The sequence below is a fragment of the Eimeria tenella genome, genomic scaffold, assembly GCF_000499545.2.
Source record: "Eimeria tenella Houghton genomic scaffold, Eth_scaff48, whole genome shotgun sequence".
NCBI classification, from domain to species: Eukaryota; Apicomplexa; class Conoidasida; order Eucoccidiorida; family Eimeriidae; genus Eimeria; species Eimeria tenella.
The window spans coordinates 13,225-29,037 of NW_013543388.1; the positions used below are offsets into that span (position 1 = coordinate 13,225).

A 15,813-nucleotide genomic window follows, 5' to 3' on the forward strand; every position below is an offset into this window, starting at 1 on the left:
AGCAGCAAACACAGAGAAGCCAAGGACACAAAAGTGCAGCCGCAAAGGGCCAGCACCAGCAGAACCAAACACAGAAACAGCAGCACGAAGAAAAGCGGCATCAGCAGCAGCATGGCCATGAACCACCGCAGCAGCTCGACCTGCCGCAGCAGCATCAGCAGCAGCAGCAGCAGCCCAAAGAACAGCAGCAACATAACTGGCGCCGCGACCGGCAGCATTCCCCGCCGCAGCAGCGCAAACTCGATCAAAAGCAGCAGCAGCAGCGGCGGGAACTGGTGGAACAGCAGCAGCAAGACCTGCTGCTGCTGCTCACCTTGAGCTTAGCAGCAGCACTCAGAACCATTGCAAGTTCAAAAGGCTGCTGGAACTCCCCAGCAGCAAGCAGCAAACGGAGACGGCGAGCAGCAAATTCGAAAAAGCAAGGAGGCAGCACTGCGGGGGCCCTTGAAGCAGCAGAAAGCACTTGAGACAGCTGCAGCTGCAGGCAGCAGCAGCAGCAGCAGCAGCAGCAGCAAACCCCAGCCAGTGAAGTCTGCAGCCCCTCCTGCCTAAACCCTAAACCCTAAACGCTAAACCCTAAACCCTCAAGTGCGGTCGCTTAGGCCTTCAGCAATAAGCTTGCTGGAGAGTAGCGCACTGCCCAACACCCGAACCCTAAACCCCAAACCCTAAACCCTAAACCCTAAACCCTAGTTGGCAGGGGCTGCTGCACTCACCGAAGTAAAAGAATCCGCCAGCACCTGCAGCCGCGGCATCACAGCAGCAAGAAGAGCAGCAAACTGCTCGCTGCTGCAGCAGCAAGGACTTCTGCTTAGGGTCTGCAGCAGCAGCGCAGCCTCTGCTGCTGTTAGCTCGTCTCGCAGCTGCAGCAAAGAGACGCAGTAGCCACAAACATCCCTGCATGCAGACGACAACGGCAGCTGCAGCAGCAGCAGCAGCTGCTGCTGCTGCTGCAGCAGTTGCTGCAGTAGAAGCGGCGACGCGTGTTTCAAGTGCAGCACACCAGACTACAGGGAACCCCCACCTACTAAAGGCCCGCACTCTTAGCTTCGAGCCCTAAACCCTAAACCCTAAACCCTAGCCCAAAGCCCACCTCCACCGTCCTATTTGCCACACTCTGCCAAAAGTACTCATCAGTTGAATTCTGTCGCGCTGCTGCTGCTGCTTGCGAGGCCAAGAGGCCCCCGGCGGTCACGCGGGGGGCCCCCCAGGGGCCACCCCACGGACGTCCCTCAGGTCCTTGAAGCCCTGCAGCAGCAAACCAGCAACTCTGCAGCAGCGACTGTATGCATGCATGCATGCATGCATGTTTGCATGTTTGCATGCAAGTGTGGGGTGGGGTTGTTGTACTACATGGGAGGGCCCCGGGGCTCCCCTGGGCCCCCCCTAAAGTAAGCAGCAAAAATTACCTCCTTTGTCAGGGGGGCCCCCGGGGGCCCCAGGGGACCCCAGATCCCGGGGGCCCCCCTGGGGGGGGAGCCCCCGAGATCTGAATGGGGAGGGTCTCTGCTTTTGTGTTATCTTTTTGGCTGCCTCTAGAGAGGCTGGCCTCGCTGGCTGGTCTGCATGCAGCAGCTGCTCGAGCTGCTGCTGCTGCTGCCGCTGCTGCCGCTGCTGCCGCCGAGTAGCAGCAGCAGCAGCAAAAGGCAGCGAACAAACCCAGCCTGGCCTCCATGGCAAACCCCTCCATGCATGCAGGACCGGCGTGGCCGTAGGGGGCCCCCCATGGGGGCCCCTCAGCCAATGCGCCCAAGGGGGGGCCTCCGGGGTCTTCCCCTTTAGGGCCCCCCCGGAGCTGGGGGCCCTGGGGGCCCCTACGGGCCCGGGGGCCCCTGGGGCCCCTAGGGTACTGGGGGCCCCTGGGGCCCCTGGGGTACTGGGGGCCCCTGGGGCCCCGGGGGCCCCCACAGGGTTCAGTGCGTGGCAGAGGCCCTGCATGGCGAGGGACCCCCCAGCAGCAGCCTTTAGGGCTTGTGGCTCATGAGGGTTTTTGTCTTCATCTTTGCTGGGAGAGTTTAGGCTTTGTGGGGGCTGCGCAGCGTAGCATGGGGCCCCAGCTCTAAACCCTAAACCCTAAACCCTAAACCCTAAACCCTAAACTCTTGGTCTGGTGAGCCGCAGGGGGCTTTGGCTGCTGCAATGTCGAAGGCATTAAGGAAAGACCCGAGAGGCCATCTGTGGCCTGCACCACTCGTTGTCAAAAAGCGATGAGGATTTTGCTGCTGCTGTGGTGCTGCATGCAGACAGCAGCAGCGGGGCTGGCCAGCGGGCAGCAGGCTTACAGGGGGTAGCTGCTGCTTAGGAACAGGGGCGCTGCGGGGCAGGCAGTGCGGCCTGCTGCTGCTGCTGCTAAAACGGCTGCTGCTGCTGCTGCTGCTGGTGCTGCTGCTGCTGTACCACGGAGAGGGAAGGGGACGCGGGAGCCACAGCCGGGGGCCCCCACTGCCAAGCGAAGACTGTTAAGGCCGAAGCGCTGCAGCTTTGAGGGTTAGCAGCAAGACAAAGGGCTGTGAGAGTGGCAGGGGCCTTCGGGCCAGAAGCCCCAAGGCAAGCGGGAGAGGCTACACAGGGAAATGAAACCCGCGGGCTTTTCACCCTCCGAGATTATTCAGTCTTTTTCGCCTTCTAATACACTTTAATGCCAATTAATGCATGCAGTTTTGGGGCTGTGGAGTTAGAATCATTTAAATGGGCTGCCGGCGGACAGGGCCCCTAAGCCCAGCCGACAGAGCCATCAGGTAGTTGCTGCTGCTGCCCGCCCTGCTGTTTGTCTCTGCCAGCAAATGGTACACTAGTATTTTTATTTATCATGCAAAAACTATAGTTTGTTTTTCTGCAAATGCGAAGGTTCAAGTGTTCGTACAGTCAGGAACAAGCGGCAGAATTCCTCGGCAGTTTGGGCGTGGCCTCCACTGCGGCTGAGGCTCGGAGCCTGCGGGAGGAAGGCACTGGGGGCTTTGCTGTGGCTAATTGGTGCTCTTTCCCCCTTAATTTCATTTAATATTGGTCTGTGTCTTAAATAAGGCAGACACCTCTCCGAAAATAACCACAAAACGGACAAGATCAGTTCCTGCGCGCTGACCGCCCGCAGCCCGAGGCCTCACGGCGCGCGAGAAGACGGCAAGCGATTTACCAGCAAACCGGGGGAGATCAACCTAATTTTCAGAAAACTAAACATTGCCTGAGCCCTTTTATTCCCTTTAAGCTGAAGAAAGGGAGCCAGAGAAGCTTTTTACCTTGAGATCAGCACCGTACGCCGGGGCGGGCCGCGGCCGACCACCGGTACCCGCGCTGTATGCGTCAAAGTGCGGGATCTGCTGCGTCCAGCGGCTCGCTGAAAGGGCTGAAAAGACTTCAGAAGGCTTTCAAGTTCTGTTTTATCTCATCTGGAGTTTCAGAGCTGCTTGGGAGTGGCTGCAGCAGGCCCGGAGTGCGGCGCGTTGCTGCCGATCGCGGGCTCAGCTTTTGCCCAAGTCCTCAGAAACCGGAAAAAGGCTCTGCTGCTGCTGCCTATGCCCGTGTACGCCGAGGGATTCCGCCACCAGCGGAATTGCCCCAAAGGAGAAGCCGAGAGAGCTCTGGCTGCTGCTGCCGGCGATGATTCAAGTTCTGAGACGGAGTCCGACGAAGTTTCGACGGAGTCGGACAGCCTGGGCGGGCGCAGCGAGCGGCCCAGAGCCAAACGCGCAGCAGCAAAGAAAGTCTGCAGCGACCGCCGCTGCTGCACTTGGTTTGACCTCGCCAACTGGTTTGGCTATCTGCCTCTCGAGCTCCCGCCTGCAGACTTCGAAGCCTGCTTCACAGACGTAGCCAATGGCGGGCCCGGGTACGCTTTCCAGCTTCCAAACTGCTGCTGCTGCTGCTGTTGCTGCTGCTGCTGCTGCTGATCGCGGCCATTTGGGCTTTGGCTGCAGCTGCTGGCGACGGTGTTTGCATGCAGAGCTATAGAATGCGCATGCAAATGCTTGCAAACGGAAACGGCGCAGTTTCAGCTTAACAGACTTAAATGAATATTCATACTTGTGCATTTGCATGCACTCCTACATGCATGCATATAAACACATTTCCACGAATTCGCACTTCTGCGAATCCTGAGGGGGCTGGCTGCCGGGTTTCCGCTGCAGTCTTATTCTTATTTACATTCTTTTAATGCCAATTTATATTATTTTTAATTAATTATTTGTCTTGCATATCATGTGTAGCTAAGTAGTGTGTGCCACGGCTGTCTTCACTTCTCAGGCTGTACGAAAAGCTGATAGTTTTGGGCGGGAAGACTCTCGACATAATGTCGGAAATGCACTTTTACGAAATGTATCCTGATGTTAAAGACTTGCACTTACCTTCCGACTTGCGGGCTGACAAGGAGGCGCTGCGGCTGCTGTGGGCTCGCAAGAGAGCAGACAGAATTACTTCTCTTTCGAGTTTGTTTCTTTTCGGAAAGAGCTACTTGGCGTTGGCTCAGAGCCTCCCCACGCGCCAAGCCGTGGCCAAATACGTAAAGGCCTGCGTTGGCTATTGCTGCCAAAGTGCAGACACAGAAAACCTTTACAAGTGGATGCCCGTGCTAATCGAGCACATCTTCTGGACCCAGAAGTAACTGCGACACACCCACCACCCCAGAAAGCTAGCTAGCTGGCTAGCCAGCTGGCTAGCTAGCTAGCCAGTTTCCTGGCTGGCAGTCCAGAGCCCTTGACGCATGTCTTTGACCATCATTGAAAGCCAAAAAGATACTTTCTTTTCTCATTCTTCTTCCTTTTACCCCTCGTGAGTGGCTGCAGACTGAGGACAGAACGGGTGGCTGAAGATAATGCCATACTGCAGGATCTGCAAGAGTTTCTGGGGTACAAGTGTGAGCCTTCACATTTTTTTCTGTCTGACTCAGTAGCAGATCAATATGTACTCCTTGACCAATTTTTGTTGTTTTCCTTGCCAGACTTTGTGTTCATTGGGCATCTTTGGCATTTCTTTTTTGTCGCGATCCTTTCACAACTTTGCAGATTGGCAGATTTCTCAATTTGTTTCTCGGCTTGTCTTTTTAAATGCTTTAAATGCTTTTTTGTCTTTTCAGTTGACCATCTCATTCCTCGCATGAGAGAATGCCTAGAAGGAACTTCTGTTCCGCAGAGGTCTGACGCCCCCACGGGGCGCGAACTGATTAAGTTGTATGCAACTGACTACTTCACTAAAATGTCGGAAGTGAGTTATTTTGAGCTTTTGGAAAGAAGCCGCGAGGCGTCTGTACACTCCAGAATTCATCGTTACACTCCAGAATGCATCCTTGCTGACTGAAATTTCTCTGTGTCGGAACTGTGCAAGTTACGGGCTGGTTGTGTTTGCTTTGCTTGCACCTCATTCTCGTTTTCTTTTGTTTTTCTCTCTCCTTTTTCCCTTTTGAATTTGTCCAGGAAGCTGGCATAGAACCTTCTCGGCGAATTTTGTGGGTAGACCAAGAAGTGGACAACTTTTTGGCGGGCCCAGCAGTTCCGGCCTTCGCCAGCCTCTGCATGAGCCTGGGCCCCTTCGTTGTGGCTGTAGAAGAGGGGGGCCCCACACATGTCCAGACTTTCACAAGCATGTTTGAGTGAGATAGGCACTGGAAGCAGCAGCACTATGTGTCCCGCTGCATGCGAATTTCTAGTATATCTGCTATTCTTTTATGTGTCTTTGTTGCTGGCTGCATGCGCGTCTCTAGTGTAGCTGCCGTTCTTGTATATTTCTAGGTTTCCTGGTTTTGCTTTGAAACATTATTTCTTTCGGGGATCTGTTCTTCCTGCGCAGATCTTTAGTGGCCGCTTGCTGGATAATTTCTACGGAAGAGAAAGTGAAGATTTGGATGCCCAGTTTGATTCAAAGGCTGCGACAGGTGCTCAGTGCCTCCCGTCTGGGTGTCACTACACGCTGTACTGCAGCTGTCCACTTGTCACATATCTCCTTGACCAGTTCCCGCCATCCCACCCCTTTTATTTCACCTGTACAGACAGATCCCAGACAAGTGCCAGTGACTAACTTATCTCTTCATCCTTCCGCATGCCTTCGTTTCCTGGTTTTTCTTGCATATCCCCGTCCTACTGCATCTTTTTTTTTTCTTGTCTAGTTTTCCTACATTTTGTTGTGGCTTCCTTGCCTTTTGCATTTCTGCAGACTCAGCTGCTGCTGCACATGGCCCAAATGGGCGACAAATACTTCACCGCCCGAGCAAAGCTGCGCCGGCCCGCGAAACACCCTATAGACCCTCGGCAAATTGCAGCAGCTAACAACGCCTTTCTGGATCCATTTGCTCTGTGGAATGTCGATCCTATGCGGCGGCCTTTGGCTGAAGGTGATAATGTTTCTTTGGTTTTCGTTCTGTAGACTTGTAATATGGTATTTGCCCACGCGAGGGGCCTTTAGCCATTCATAAAGGAGAACTGAACGCATGCACTTATCAAGAATCACTACAGAATTCCAGACGCATAGGAGACACTATGATTTGCATCAGTAGCTTTCAGCAAGAAGACTCGATTTGTAGCCGTATTGAGTGGAATTTGCGGCGAAAACAAGCTTTGAGCCCATGCATGAATATATGTGCACGCATTTATATTATACGTAGGCATATATGCGTGCATGCATCTGCATGCTTATGCATTTCGTCATTGTTGCCTGCATATAAGTAGACGTAAGCGCCAGAGTTGCGTTGTCGGAGAAACATCTCTTTTGTTGAAAAAATGTTTGTGTTACCGTGGAATTATCTTTTTCTTGAATGTATGTTGCCTTTTCAGCCCCTGTAGAGTACCCTCCAGGCCCGCTGTACTACCCAGCACCCAAGGGGGGTGGGCTGGAGACCCCCTGCACTCCTTGTTGTTTTGTGCCACGGCCCGCGCCTCGACCTGCGCCCTGTCGCTCTAATAAAGAGGGGGTTACTCTATTTGATGCCGAAGAAAATAAATATGAATTTTACCCCCTGGGGCCGCAGGTGTTTCCTCCCTACCGCAGACGACAAAACCCAAACATGGCCTGTACGTATACCTCAGTAGCATAGAAGGCGAAGGCCTCTGCAGCGTTTGTTGGAGGTTCATAGGGGAAGCTACTGGGGAGAGCGTGCTGGGGAAAGTGGACATTGTTGGTGCATTGCTGCTGCTGCTGCTGCTGCATTTTCAGGCTCAACGCGGGACGGGAGTTCAGGCCGCGGGTGCTTCTCTACCCCCAGAAGCGCGTGGGGGCCTCGGGACAGAAGCAGCTTTGAGCCAGGTCGCGGCGACGACTTTTCTGTGCAGACGACAGCGGGTGGCCATGGCGTTGACAGATACTCCACCGTGGCCCCGACTTGTGCGCAGTCTACGTGATGTAGCTCCACGTAAACAGCAACGAGACACATAGATGTGAAAGCAGTATTAAGATATATAGTTTGTTGGGACAAAACGAGGGGCTTAAGGCATTTCAATCCCCACCCACGGCCCCAAAATTCAGAAACCTGCACCCAGAGGCCTACAGTGACAGTTTTCTTCACTTACGGTTCCGTTCTGTGTGGCTCCCAGGAAGCAAGGAAGGCTTCATGCATGCATGCATATGGGGTTATGTGAGCTTTTTATTTCTGTTTTGCTTCTGTTTGTAATTTCAAGGGGCTTCTTGTCTGTGGCCTTGTGCTTTGTCTCGCAGGGTCTCGTTACCCGTCACAGCCGCACGCTGTGTCCGGGTCTTCCTGGCCTGCTCCATCACGGCCTGGAAGTGTGCCTGGCCGGCCTTTGCCTGGAGAGGGGGCCCCTGCTGCTGCTGCCCCTGCTGCTGCTGAGCCCCGCGTGAAGATTCGCTACGTGGCTGATGAGGGGGGGCAAGGGGATCAGCCGAAGACAAATGTGGAAGTCTACGTAGATGACGTGCTCGTGCACAACCGGCCTTTGCCAACAAACCAAGAAGTGGCGGGCACAGACTTTAAGGCTGGTGAGACAGCCACAGTTGCTACTTCTAAGTAAATGTGCAATGGAGTGCATGCGTGCTGGCCTGCTGCAGTGGGTAATGAAGGCGTTTGGCTGTTTGTGGGTGACTGCTGCAAATGCTGAATTTATAGTCTTTTTGCTTTTGCTGTGAATTGTTGCTTCGTTTCTCCCAGTTCTCTGCACCCCTACTGGCTCTCCCGTGGTCTTGAATTTCACAAGAAATGGGGAAGACGGGCGTCCCACAGTGTACATAACCGAGGGCAAACCCGTGCAGGATGCTAACACCTTTTATCTGCAAGGCTCGACCTGGGAGGCCCCCACCTCTGCGGAATGCGGGCCCCTCCCGGGGGCCCCTAGGGGGCCCCCTTACGGCGAACGGGCTGCGGCGGAAGAGCCCCTCACCCCGCCAAGCTCAGGCTGCTGCTTTGCACCCACCTGCGGCCCCAGACAACCCAGTATTCGTTACACAGATTCAGAAGCCCCGGCGCCAGTAGACATTATGGTCAGCCCCGCTCCGCCCCCAGCAGCAGCAGCAGCTGCAGCAGCAGCAGCAAGGAGGTCGCGGAGCTTCCATGAGCAACAGGAGATAGAGCCGGTAGCCGATACATGCATTCTTGGCAGTTACTTGAAGGGATGCATGACTCCGACACGCAATGCACAGACACCGCATGACCAGGTAGGGGGATTTGCCCTGCTGCTGCTGCAGGGAATAGATTACACTCTTAATTCTTCATTGCGAAAATGCTGAGTTGCTAACTTTCGGAGCTTTATAACTGAGTTCCCATGGCACAGAATGGCCACCTAAATGACAAAGTCGCGCGGAAACTCGTTTTTCATTTGCTTCAGCAGCAGCCGCAACAGCAGCATTAGCAGTTGAGTCGTTTGTGTGCAATTGTCTTTGCAATTTTCTGTAGCAACTACGCCAGCAGGCGGTTTCCACCTACACCGTCCCACGCATTCGGGCCTACACCAACCGCTCGGGGGTTTCCGGCTAAGACAACAAGAGTTGCACTGACAAGCTCCAGCGGCAGGCCTGAGGTAGGCGAGGCTAGCCAAGGTTCCACAGTAATGCATGCAATAATTAGGCATGCTTAGCTCTGGCTAGATCATTTCCCAAGAGAGGCAAGGCTTTTGTTTGGCAGCATGCAGATAAGCATAAGCATGCTGCCTGGCTGCATGCAGCAGCGTCTCTTTTCAGCTGCTGTAAAGCCCAGAGGACACGCCTCAAATATGTTTAGGACTCCACCTAAGTCGCTTCCTCAGAAGCCTTGGGTTTGAACCAAACGGCTTAGGGTTAGGGCTTAGGGTTTAGTTTGCTGCGACTCTTGTTAGAGGCTAGTAGGTGTTGAAGCCATAACTGGAACGGGCTACAGAACCTTGGTAACGAACGGGAGATTTGCTGCAACAGTGTGGCAGCAATACAGAGGCTCAAATCTTGTCTTGATAATTAGTTCCTGGGAAACATCAGAGACAAACATAGGGTTACATCCATCAAACCTCGAATACTAGAGCCGAAGCAGCGTTTCGATAGGCTGCTTGGTTACTCGAGCTTTTAGTGCTGAAGCGTCGATGTTCTAAGACAATGAAAGCTGCAACAAACGGCGAAAACACAGTAACAGGGCCTCTACAGAATACACCTGAATGTAGCTACAAACTCAGGCGATTAATTCGTCGTGGTCGCACTGTATGTCAGCACGTTACCTCCCCCTCTGCTTAGTTTGAGCACAATCAAGAAAATCATAGGCGGAACGCCTTAGAAACCACGGAAACAGCATATATGTCTATTATAGTTTTCTGGGCTCTAATAAGTTACTCCGTGAAATCCCCCACAAACTGCCGGCACCACTAGCCCTGGCCAGCTGAGAAATACCAGCAACAGCCAGAGTTACAGCTTTTCTCTGGAATTTTCCCCCAGGCCTTTGAGCTGCAATTCTAGCTAATCCCCTCAGCCTTCTTTCCTGAGATGTGAAATGGACGCATATGTCAGCTGATGTTGCAGCGCAGGCAGCGACTGCGGGGTAGAGATGTTCAGTCGAAGGCAATCTGGTTTGAATTTTCTGTTGTAACACTTCCATTGCAGCAGCAGTGGAAAGCGACCCTTTTCCCTTTTCGCTGTTTAATGGACTACACCGGAATACTTTTCTCGCCATATTGAACTTAAAGCAAAGCAGGATTGTTCCTTCGTGTTGTGTCTAAAGACAGTTGTGGGGTCAAATGTTCTTACCGGGAATGCCCGTCTCAGGAAGCCGTTGCCTCCAGGCCCTGTGAAATACGATAAACCAGAATAACCATAGTGTCTGAAATGTTGATTTCAATAATTAAATGGGGAGAACGTGTTTTTATTCTCAGGATTAGGGGAGGGAACTGGAGCATGTTACGCGACTTCGGTGGGCGCCATTGACGTCGGGGCTTGCTCGCTTCCTCGAAGGTACGAGCGTAAAAAGTGGAGATAGTCTTCAAAAATATACACAATTTAATATTCATCTGCTATTTAATTGCCAGTGTGTATTTAGAGACAATATTTCATGAATGAGGCAGAGCAGATCCTGGCTTCCCGCTCGGTAGTGGTGGTCTGTATGCAAGGGTCCCCATGGTCCATTGGTGCTTCCCTTGCTTCTGATTTTTTGTTATTGTTTCAAGATTGTATAAAGTGATGTCATACCAAGATTTTTTATATTTAATTCGATGCAGTTTAATTCATGCTTGACTCATACTGCCTGACCTGCAATGGGCGATCCTAGTAAGAATGCACACATTCTTGTTCCCTTCGCCCTTCGGTTCAGGTGCCTCTCCTTCTGTGCCCGTGACGCTCCGTCGCTGGAAACTAGTAAAGCTTCCTTCTCGCCGTTCTCAGGTGGTTGAGACTGGCGAGGCGGAGGCCCACGTTGGGTCCTCTGAAAATACCAAGGAAGCAAATACTGAGTGCGAATACGTGAAACTTCCTCAGAGCCTCACAAATGCACTCAGCATATTCCCCATCAACTTGAATTTCCAGAAAATGCTAGCCCGCACTATATCCCAGTCTGAACTACTGGCCCTGTGCCAACTTGCCCGGGCTCGCGCAGCATCTCAGGGGCAACACTGCGGGGCAGGCGAGGCCTTCAGACATCAAAAAGAAACCTTTGAAGCTGCTCAACAGAACTCTTTTCAAAGTGCCCCACCTCAGGTGCCCAGCGCTCGAGGGCCCCCAGCAAAGTGGGCCCCTCATGGGGCCCCTGAGGGGCCACCCAAGCCCACGGGGTCCTTACAAAAGGCGGAACACAAAGGGTTTAGAGTCGACCCCCTTGATGTGTGTGCTTTGCTGGCCTCTGGGTCTCTGGACTTGAGGGATTTGCCTTTGCTGGCCGACTTGGAGGCAGCAGCAGCAGCAGCAGAAGAGCAGCACGAGCAGTCCCGCAGCTGGTGGGGGTGGAAGCGGCTGCTGGGGCTGCGCTGCAGCCGAGGGCAGATATGGAAGACTGCCGCTGCTGCACTGCAGCAGCAGCAGCAGCAGCGGCAGCGCAGCCCTTCCCGCGCGGCCTCTCACCGTCGCCATAGGAAACGACCAAACCCGAACTCGGCAGAAGGCCCCCCTTCGTCCAGTCCCCTACCTTCTCCCCACCTTGCTGCTGCCACAGCAGCAGCAGAGGCATTTAGCTGCTGCGAGGCAGCAGCACAGCGCCAATGCACCTCTTCACTATCCCCCACATTCACCCAGCAGAGGCTGACAAAAGGCACTTTGTCCACAACGAGGACACAAAGACTGCAGCAAGAAGAGCCTGAACAACAGCTGCTGCTGCCGAGCAAGGCTTTGGGCAGCAGCAGCTGCAGAGCTTCAGGGGTCAGCCCGGCCTCCCCCTCTCCCTGTCATTTTGAGGACGCACGAGCGGATGCGGAAGCTGCTGGGGAGGCAGCAGCCGCTGCAGTGTCTCAGCTGAGCGGCGACTGCCTGGCTTTGCTTCCCCACGCATGTCAGTGGCCTCTGGCTGCGCGGGCTAGTCGCTGGGACTTTTCAACTCGCGCCGGCTGCTGCAGCGCACGCTGGAGCCTGCAGGCCCCACCCCCAGACCCCCTTTCTGGGGCGGGACGCGTTCGTGTCAGTGGGCCATCAGGATCGGGGGCTCTCGGGGCTGCTGGGACTCTCGGGGAGGGGTGGAAGGGGGCTGTGAACTTTCGAGTTCGGCGGAGCCGCCAGAGGAGTGGCCGTGGGCGAGACAGGGTGGGGCGCCGGCAGCGGCTGTCACCCCTGGACCCCCCCTACGACGGCTTTGCTCTTCTGCTGCATCCGTTTTGTGCGACTCCGTCTGTGGCGCTGCCTGACGCGGAAACGGTGCGGGCTTTGGAGGTGGCGGAAGTGGCCGTGGACTTCTTGAGCAGGGTCAAGGCAACTGTGGACTGCGCCCACTGCAACAGACAACGGTCCTCGGGGCAGCACCAGCGCAGCACAGAAGCTCCTTGTAATCAACACCAGAGGCTCCACTACAGCCGTGTTGGTCAGCAGCAAGCTGTTGCTGGATGGGATACTGCTGCTTATTCTGTTGTGGCTGGTGTCGTTGTTGGACGTCGTTGTGCATGTTACACACGACGGCAAACTGCGTAATGTTACATGGCAGACTTCTTTGTACTGCGCAGCTTTTTTCCTTTTGGTGCCTGGAGGAGGAAATACACGCAATTGCAGCCCTCTCCTAACCCCATTTGCCTTATTCTCGTTGCCACGAAAAAGAATGCACGCCCTCTATTTGTTAAGCAACTAACGGAGCTGTGAGGGCCCCCCCCCCCCATCTATTCTGCTGTATATGCACCTCGTTTCTCAGGGGATGGTCCCGAGAAGGTGATTCTTATCCACGGGATATGTATGAGCGGCTATTTCTTTGCGGATGTCATCCGCGTGCTCTTCCCGGACTCGGAGAACGGAGCTCGTAAGGGGGTTTCCCATCATGGGGGCGTTTTAGGGCAGTTCCCCCCCCATGACGAGGATCCCCAGGAGCGGTGGCGGTACACGTTTTACTGCGTGGATCTTCTAGGCTACGGGAAGAGCGCCGCAGTCTCATCAACGCAGAATTACTCCAGAAGAGAACAGGTGTGCCTCCGGACTGACAGAAGCAGTGGCCTCTTGCTTCCCTGATATCTTCTTAGCGTTGGCTTTAAGCCCAAAGCGTGTAAAAAGCCAACACCAGTTCAAAACCTCGGCTTGGAGCTTCCGGGATACTCACTGGATACAGGATGCCAGCTGTCTTCGGTGGGTAGCTGGCCTCGTTCGTTGTGTAGCTGCTGGACTGTGCGACAGCACAGTGTGGTTCTTCTCAGGCAGAGGCGATCCTTAGGGATGTGATTGTCGCGAACGGCTTCACTTCTGTGCACTTGGTGAGTAACTTGTTATAATTGCATCAATATCATTGGCAAAAATGATGGCATGTACATGCAATCACGTAACTGCTTGTTTTGGGCTGCACTAGATGGTTGTACTCGACCAATAGAACAAGCCTACTAAAGGTACATAAGGTTCCTCCTAGGGTTGGAGCCGAAAGTTACGGATAAGTGATAGCTGTCCTGCTGCTCGGAGTCTGCTGCAGGTCGGGCACTCCTTCGGAGGCCTCGTTGCTGCTGAGCTGTGCGAGATGTTGCCGGCTGGGTTTGTGACAACTCTCATTCTGTTGGCTCCAGCCTACTTCGAGTCTGAGCGCCAAGCCATGAGGATCCTCACGGCGTCCCACTTCCCAGCGGCACATGTAAGCCCTTTCAGGTCCAAAGCCTCATCAGTCTCTTAAAGCATTATGCAAGTAAACACACTGTGAAACAGCAAAGAAACTCCCAGCTGTTGCTGGGACTAATCAGCACAGAGCTACGTAGAACTACTGCTCTGCTGTACACCGTTATATAAAAGTTGTTTATGACAAAGAGCCCACGCTAGGTTGCACTTTTGCTAATTGGCAAACCGCGTGCCCATAACGTGTAGGAAATTACAGGCACCGGGGATCGAACCCGGGATCTCTCGCGTGTGAGGCGAGCGTCATAGCCACTAGACCATGCCTGCTTGATCGAACCCTTTAACGAAACAATCCGAACGTGGATACAGTGTTTTCGTGAGGTTGTGCCCACATCCTATGGTCAAAACGAGCAGCAGTTCACGTGCACCGGGATTGGCATTGCTTTACAAATATGCGCGTGTCCTGTTTAGAGTCGCATGACCCTCGCCAGTGCGGCATTTTCGCGGCATAGCTGTCCCCACTGCGATATATGACACGAGCATAGCGTAACCATGCCTATGCAACGCACCGTGCCATAGGTTTTATTTGTGGACTTCTTTGTGTGGCTGTTTCGGGTTTGCCGTGGTTATCTTCATGCTGTAGACAGTTGCTCACCCATACTTTGGGGAGTTAATGCTGCGCCTCGGCGTTATCCTGCGACCCCTCTTTGAGCCCTTGGTGCTTCGAATAGTGCCTCGTGGAGAACTGCCACAGCTCTCTGTCGCAGACGTCTTCAGCATACATCCAGATGCCCTCACAGGCACCATTCGTTCAATAGGTCAGCCCGTATCTAACAGCTCTCTTCTTCTATGTTGCTTATGCAACGATGGGTTGTCAAGCCATGGATATGTGGCCCTAGCAGCCCTGCTCAGCTTGTAGAGGGCTCACTTCGCACAAGCGCATGAGTAACTGCTCACGCACATCCTATGTGCACCTGCCGCCCTTAGTGTCATCACTCACACACACGAAGTTTTATCTCTTCAGTGCAAGATAGAATTGACATGACCTTCCAGCTACTGCGCCAGCGAGGCCAGCGTGCCAGCCTCTTCCACGGAACAGCCGACGGCGTCATCCCCATAAGACAAGCGAGGTGAGTAGATGCCCGAGCTAACAGCTTGAAGGCCCCAATTCACTAACAGTGATACATTCTGGTACGGTCAACGTAAGAAGTCTTGCTGCGCCATAATGATCACAAGGCTCTAGCCTCACTTGGTGTAGCTGCAGCGCACTTCTAGAAGTTCAGGCAACATGGGTAAGCAGAGTTCAGGAGGACACCAGCAAGCACATACACCGCACACTTGGTGCAGGCAAAATATAATTTGCACTTATGCAGTATGTACTCCAGTTTTATTTACTACAAGGCAAAGTGAAGACTCATGATGCGTGAGCTGCGCTTGATACAAAAAAGTTCCACGTGCAGTCCCTGCCCTCTCAGGTTCCTGGCCCTGCGTTATCCCAACATCCACTTGCGAGCCCTTCCGAACTTTGTCCACCACTTCCCCGCCTCTCACGCGCAGTTCACTGCCCACATTATAATACAAGTAAGTTAGAGCGACGGTTCATATCACTAACTTTAAACAATAAGCACACACCGGTCTTTGCCCACCTCGTAGTTTACGGGAAACGGCCACCGCAAGAACAAACATGAAGCACGAACCGGCTCAGCATCTGACGCACACCCACGATGCCACACGACAATGGTCATTGACACATACGCCAAAGGCAAACGCCCGAGGACAGCGCCGCGGAGGCCCACTGAACATGCAGCCAAACATTCTACGTTATAGCACTACAGATGAGCGATGACCTGGCTCTGCTCTACTACTGTGGTTGCGGTTGACTCCTGACTTCAATCCCTTACAATGAAGAAGCATGCACGAAGCATGCACGTCCGCACGTACGCACAGTGGTCCCGAGTGGGACAGCGTGAACGATGGGATCTCGGTGTTCAAGATTAATTTTCACCGACTGTATAACCCGACTGCAAGCCATTAAAGTAGCCGCACTGCTATGTATGCGCAGGAGATCGGGCGGTCCCTGCGTAACGGGAGAGGCCTCTCCTACGCCCCCGACGAGGATTCATCTAGTTTGTTGGTGGCGTCCCACTCTCTGTTGCTTCCAGGCCACCCTTCTTGGGCGTGAGAAAATACAGCAAACAAATTTTTCACACATAC

At 53.8% G+C, this 15,813-nt stretch overlaps 3 protein-coding genes across 3 annotated transcripts; 2 read left to right on the plus strand and 1 right to left on the minus strand.

The window, feature by feature from the left end:
- Positions 1-689: 689 nt before the first annotated feature.
- ETH_00001305 (uncharacterized protein) lies at positions 690-1,938 on the minus strand (the record flags this gene model as incomplete). Its single annotated transcript, XM_013377197.1, has 3 exons — positions 690-863; positions 1,094-1,248; positions 1,410-1,938. 3 exons carry the CDS (start codon positions 1,936-1,938, stop codon positions 690-692), a joined length of 858 nt encoding a protein of 285 aa, XP_013232651.1.
- A 1,574-nt stretch (positions 1,939-3,512) lies between these two features.
- On the plus strand, positions 3,513-8,908 carry ETH_00001310 (Apicomplexan specific protein, related; the record flags this gene model as incomplete). Its single annotated transcript, XM_013377198.1, has 12 exons — positions 3,513-3,826; positions 4,240-4,593; positions 4,779-4,849; positions 5,069-5,196; positions 5,406-5,581; positions 5,779-5,863; positions 6,142-6,319; positions 6,759-6,995; positions 7,138-7,305; positions 7,636-7,917; positions 8,087-8,589; positions 8,828-8,908. 12 exons carry the CDS (start codon positions 3,513-3,515, stop codon positions 8,906-8,908), a joined length of 2,577 nt encoding a protein of 858 aa, XP_013232652.1.
- Positions 8,909-10,659: 1,751 nt separating this feature from the next.
- On the plus strand, positions 10,660-15,781 carry ETH_00001315 (uncharacterized protein; the record flags this gene model as incomplete). The annotated part of the gene is made up of 8 exons (XM_013377199.1): positions 10,660-12,385; positions 12,707-12,972; positions 13,200-13,256; positions 13,466-13,621; positions 14,243-14,417; positions 14,624-14,729; positions 15,075-15,180; positions 15,662-15,781. 8 exons carry the CDS (start codon positions 10,660-10,662, stop codon positions 15,779-15,781), a joined length of 2,712 nt encoding a protein of 903 aa, XP_013232653.1.
- Positions 15,782-15,813: the final 32 nt, after the last annotated feature.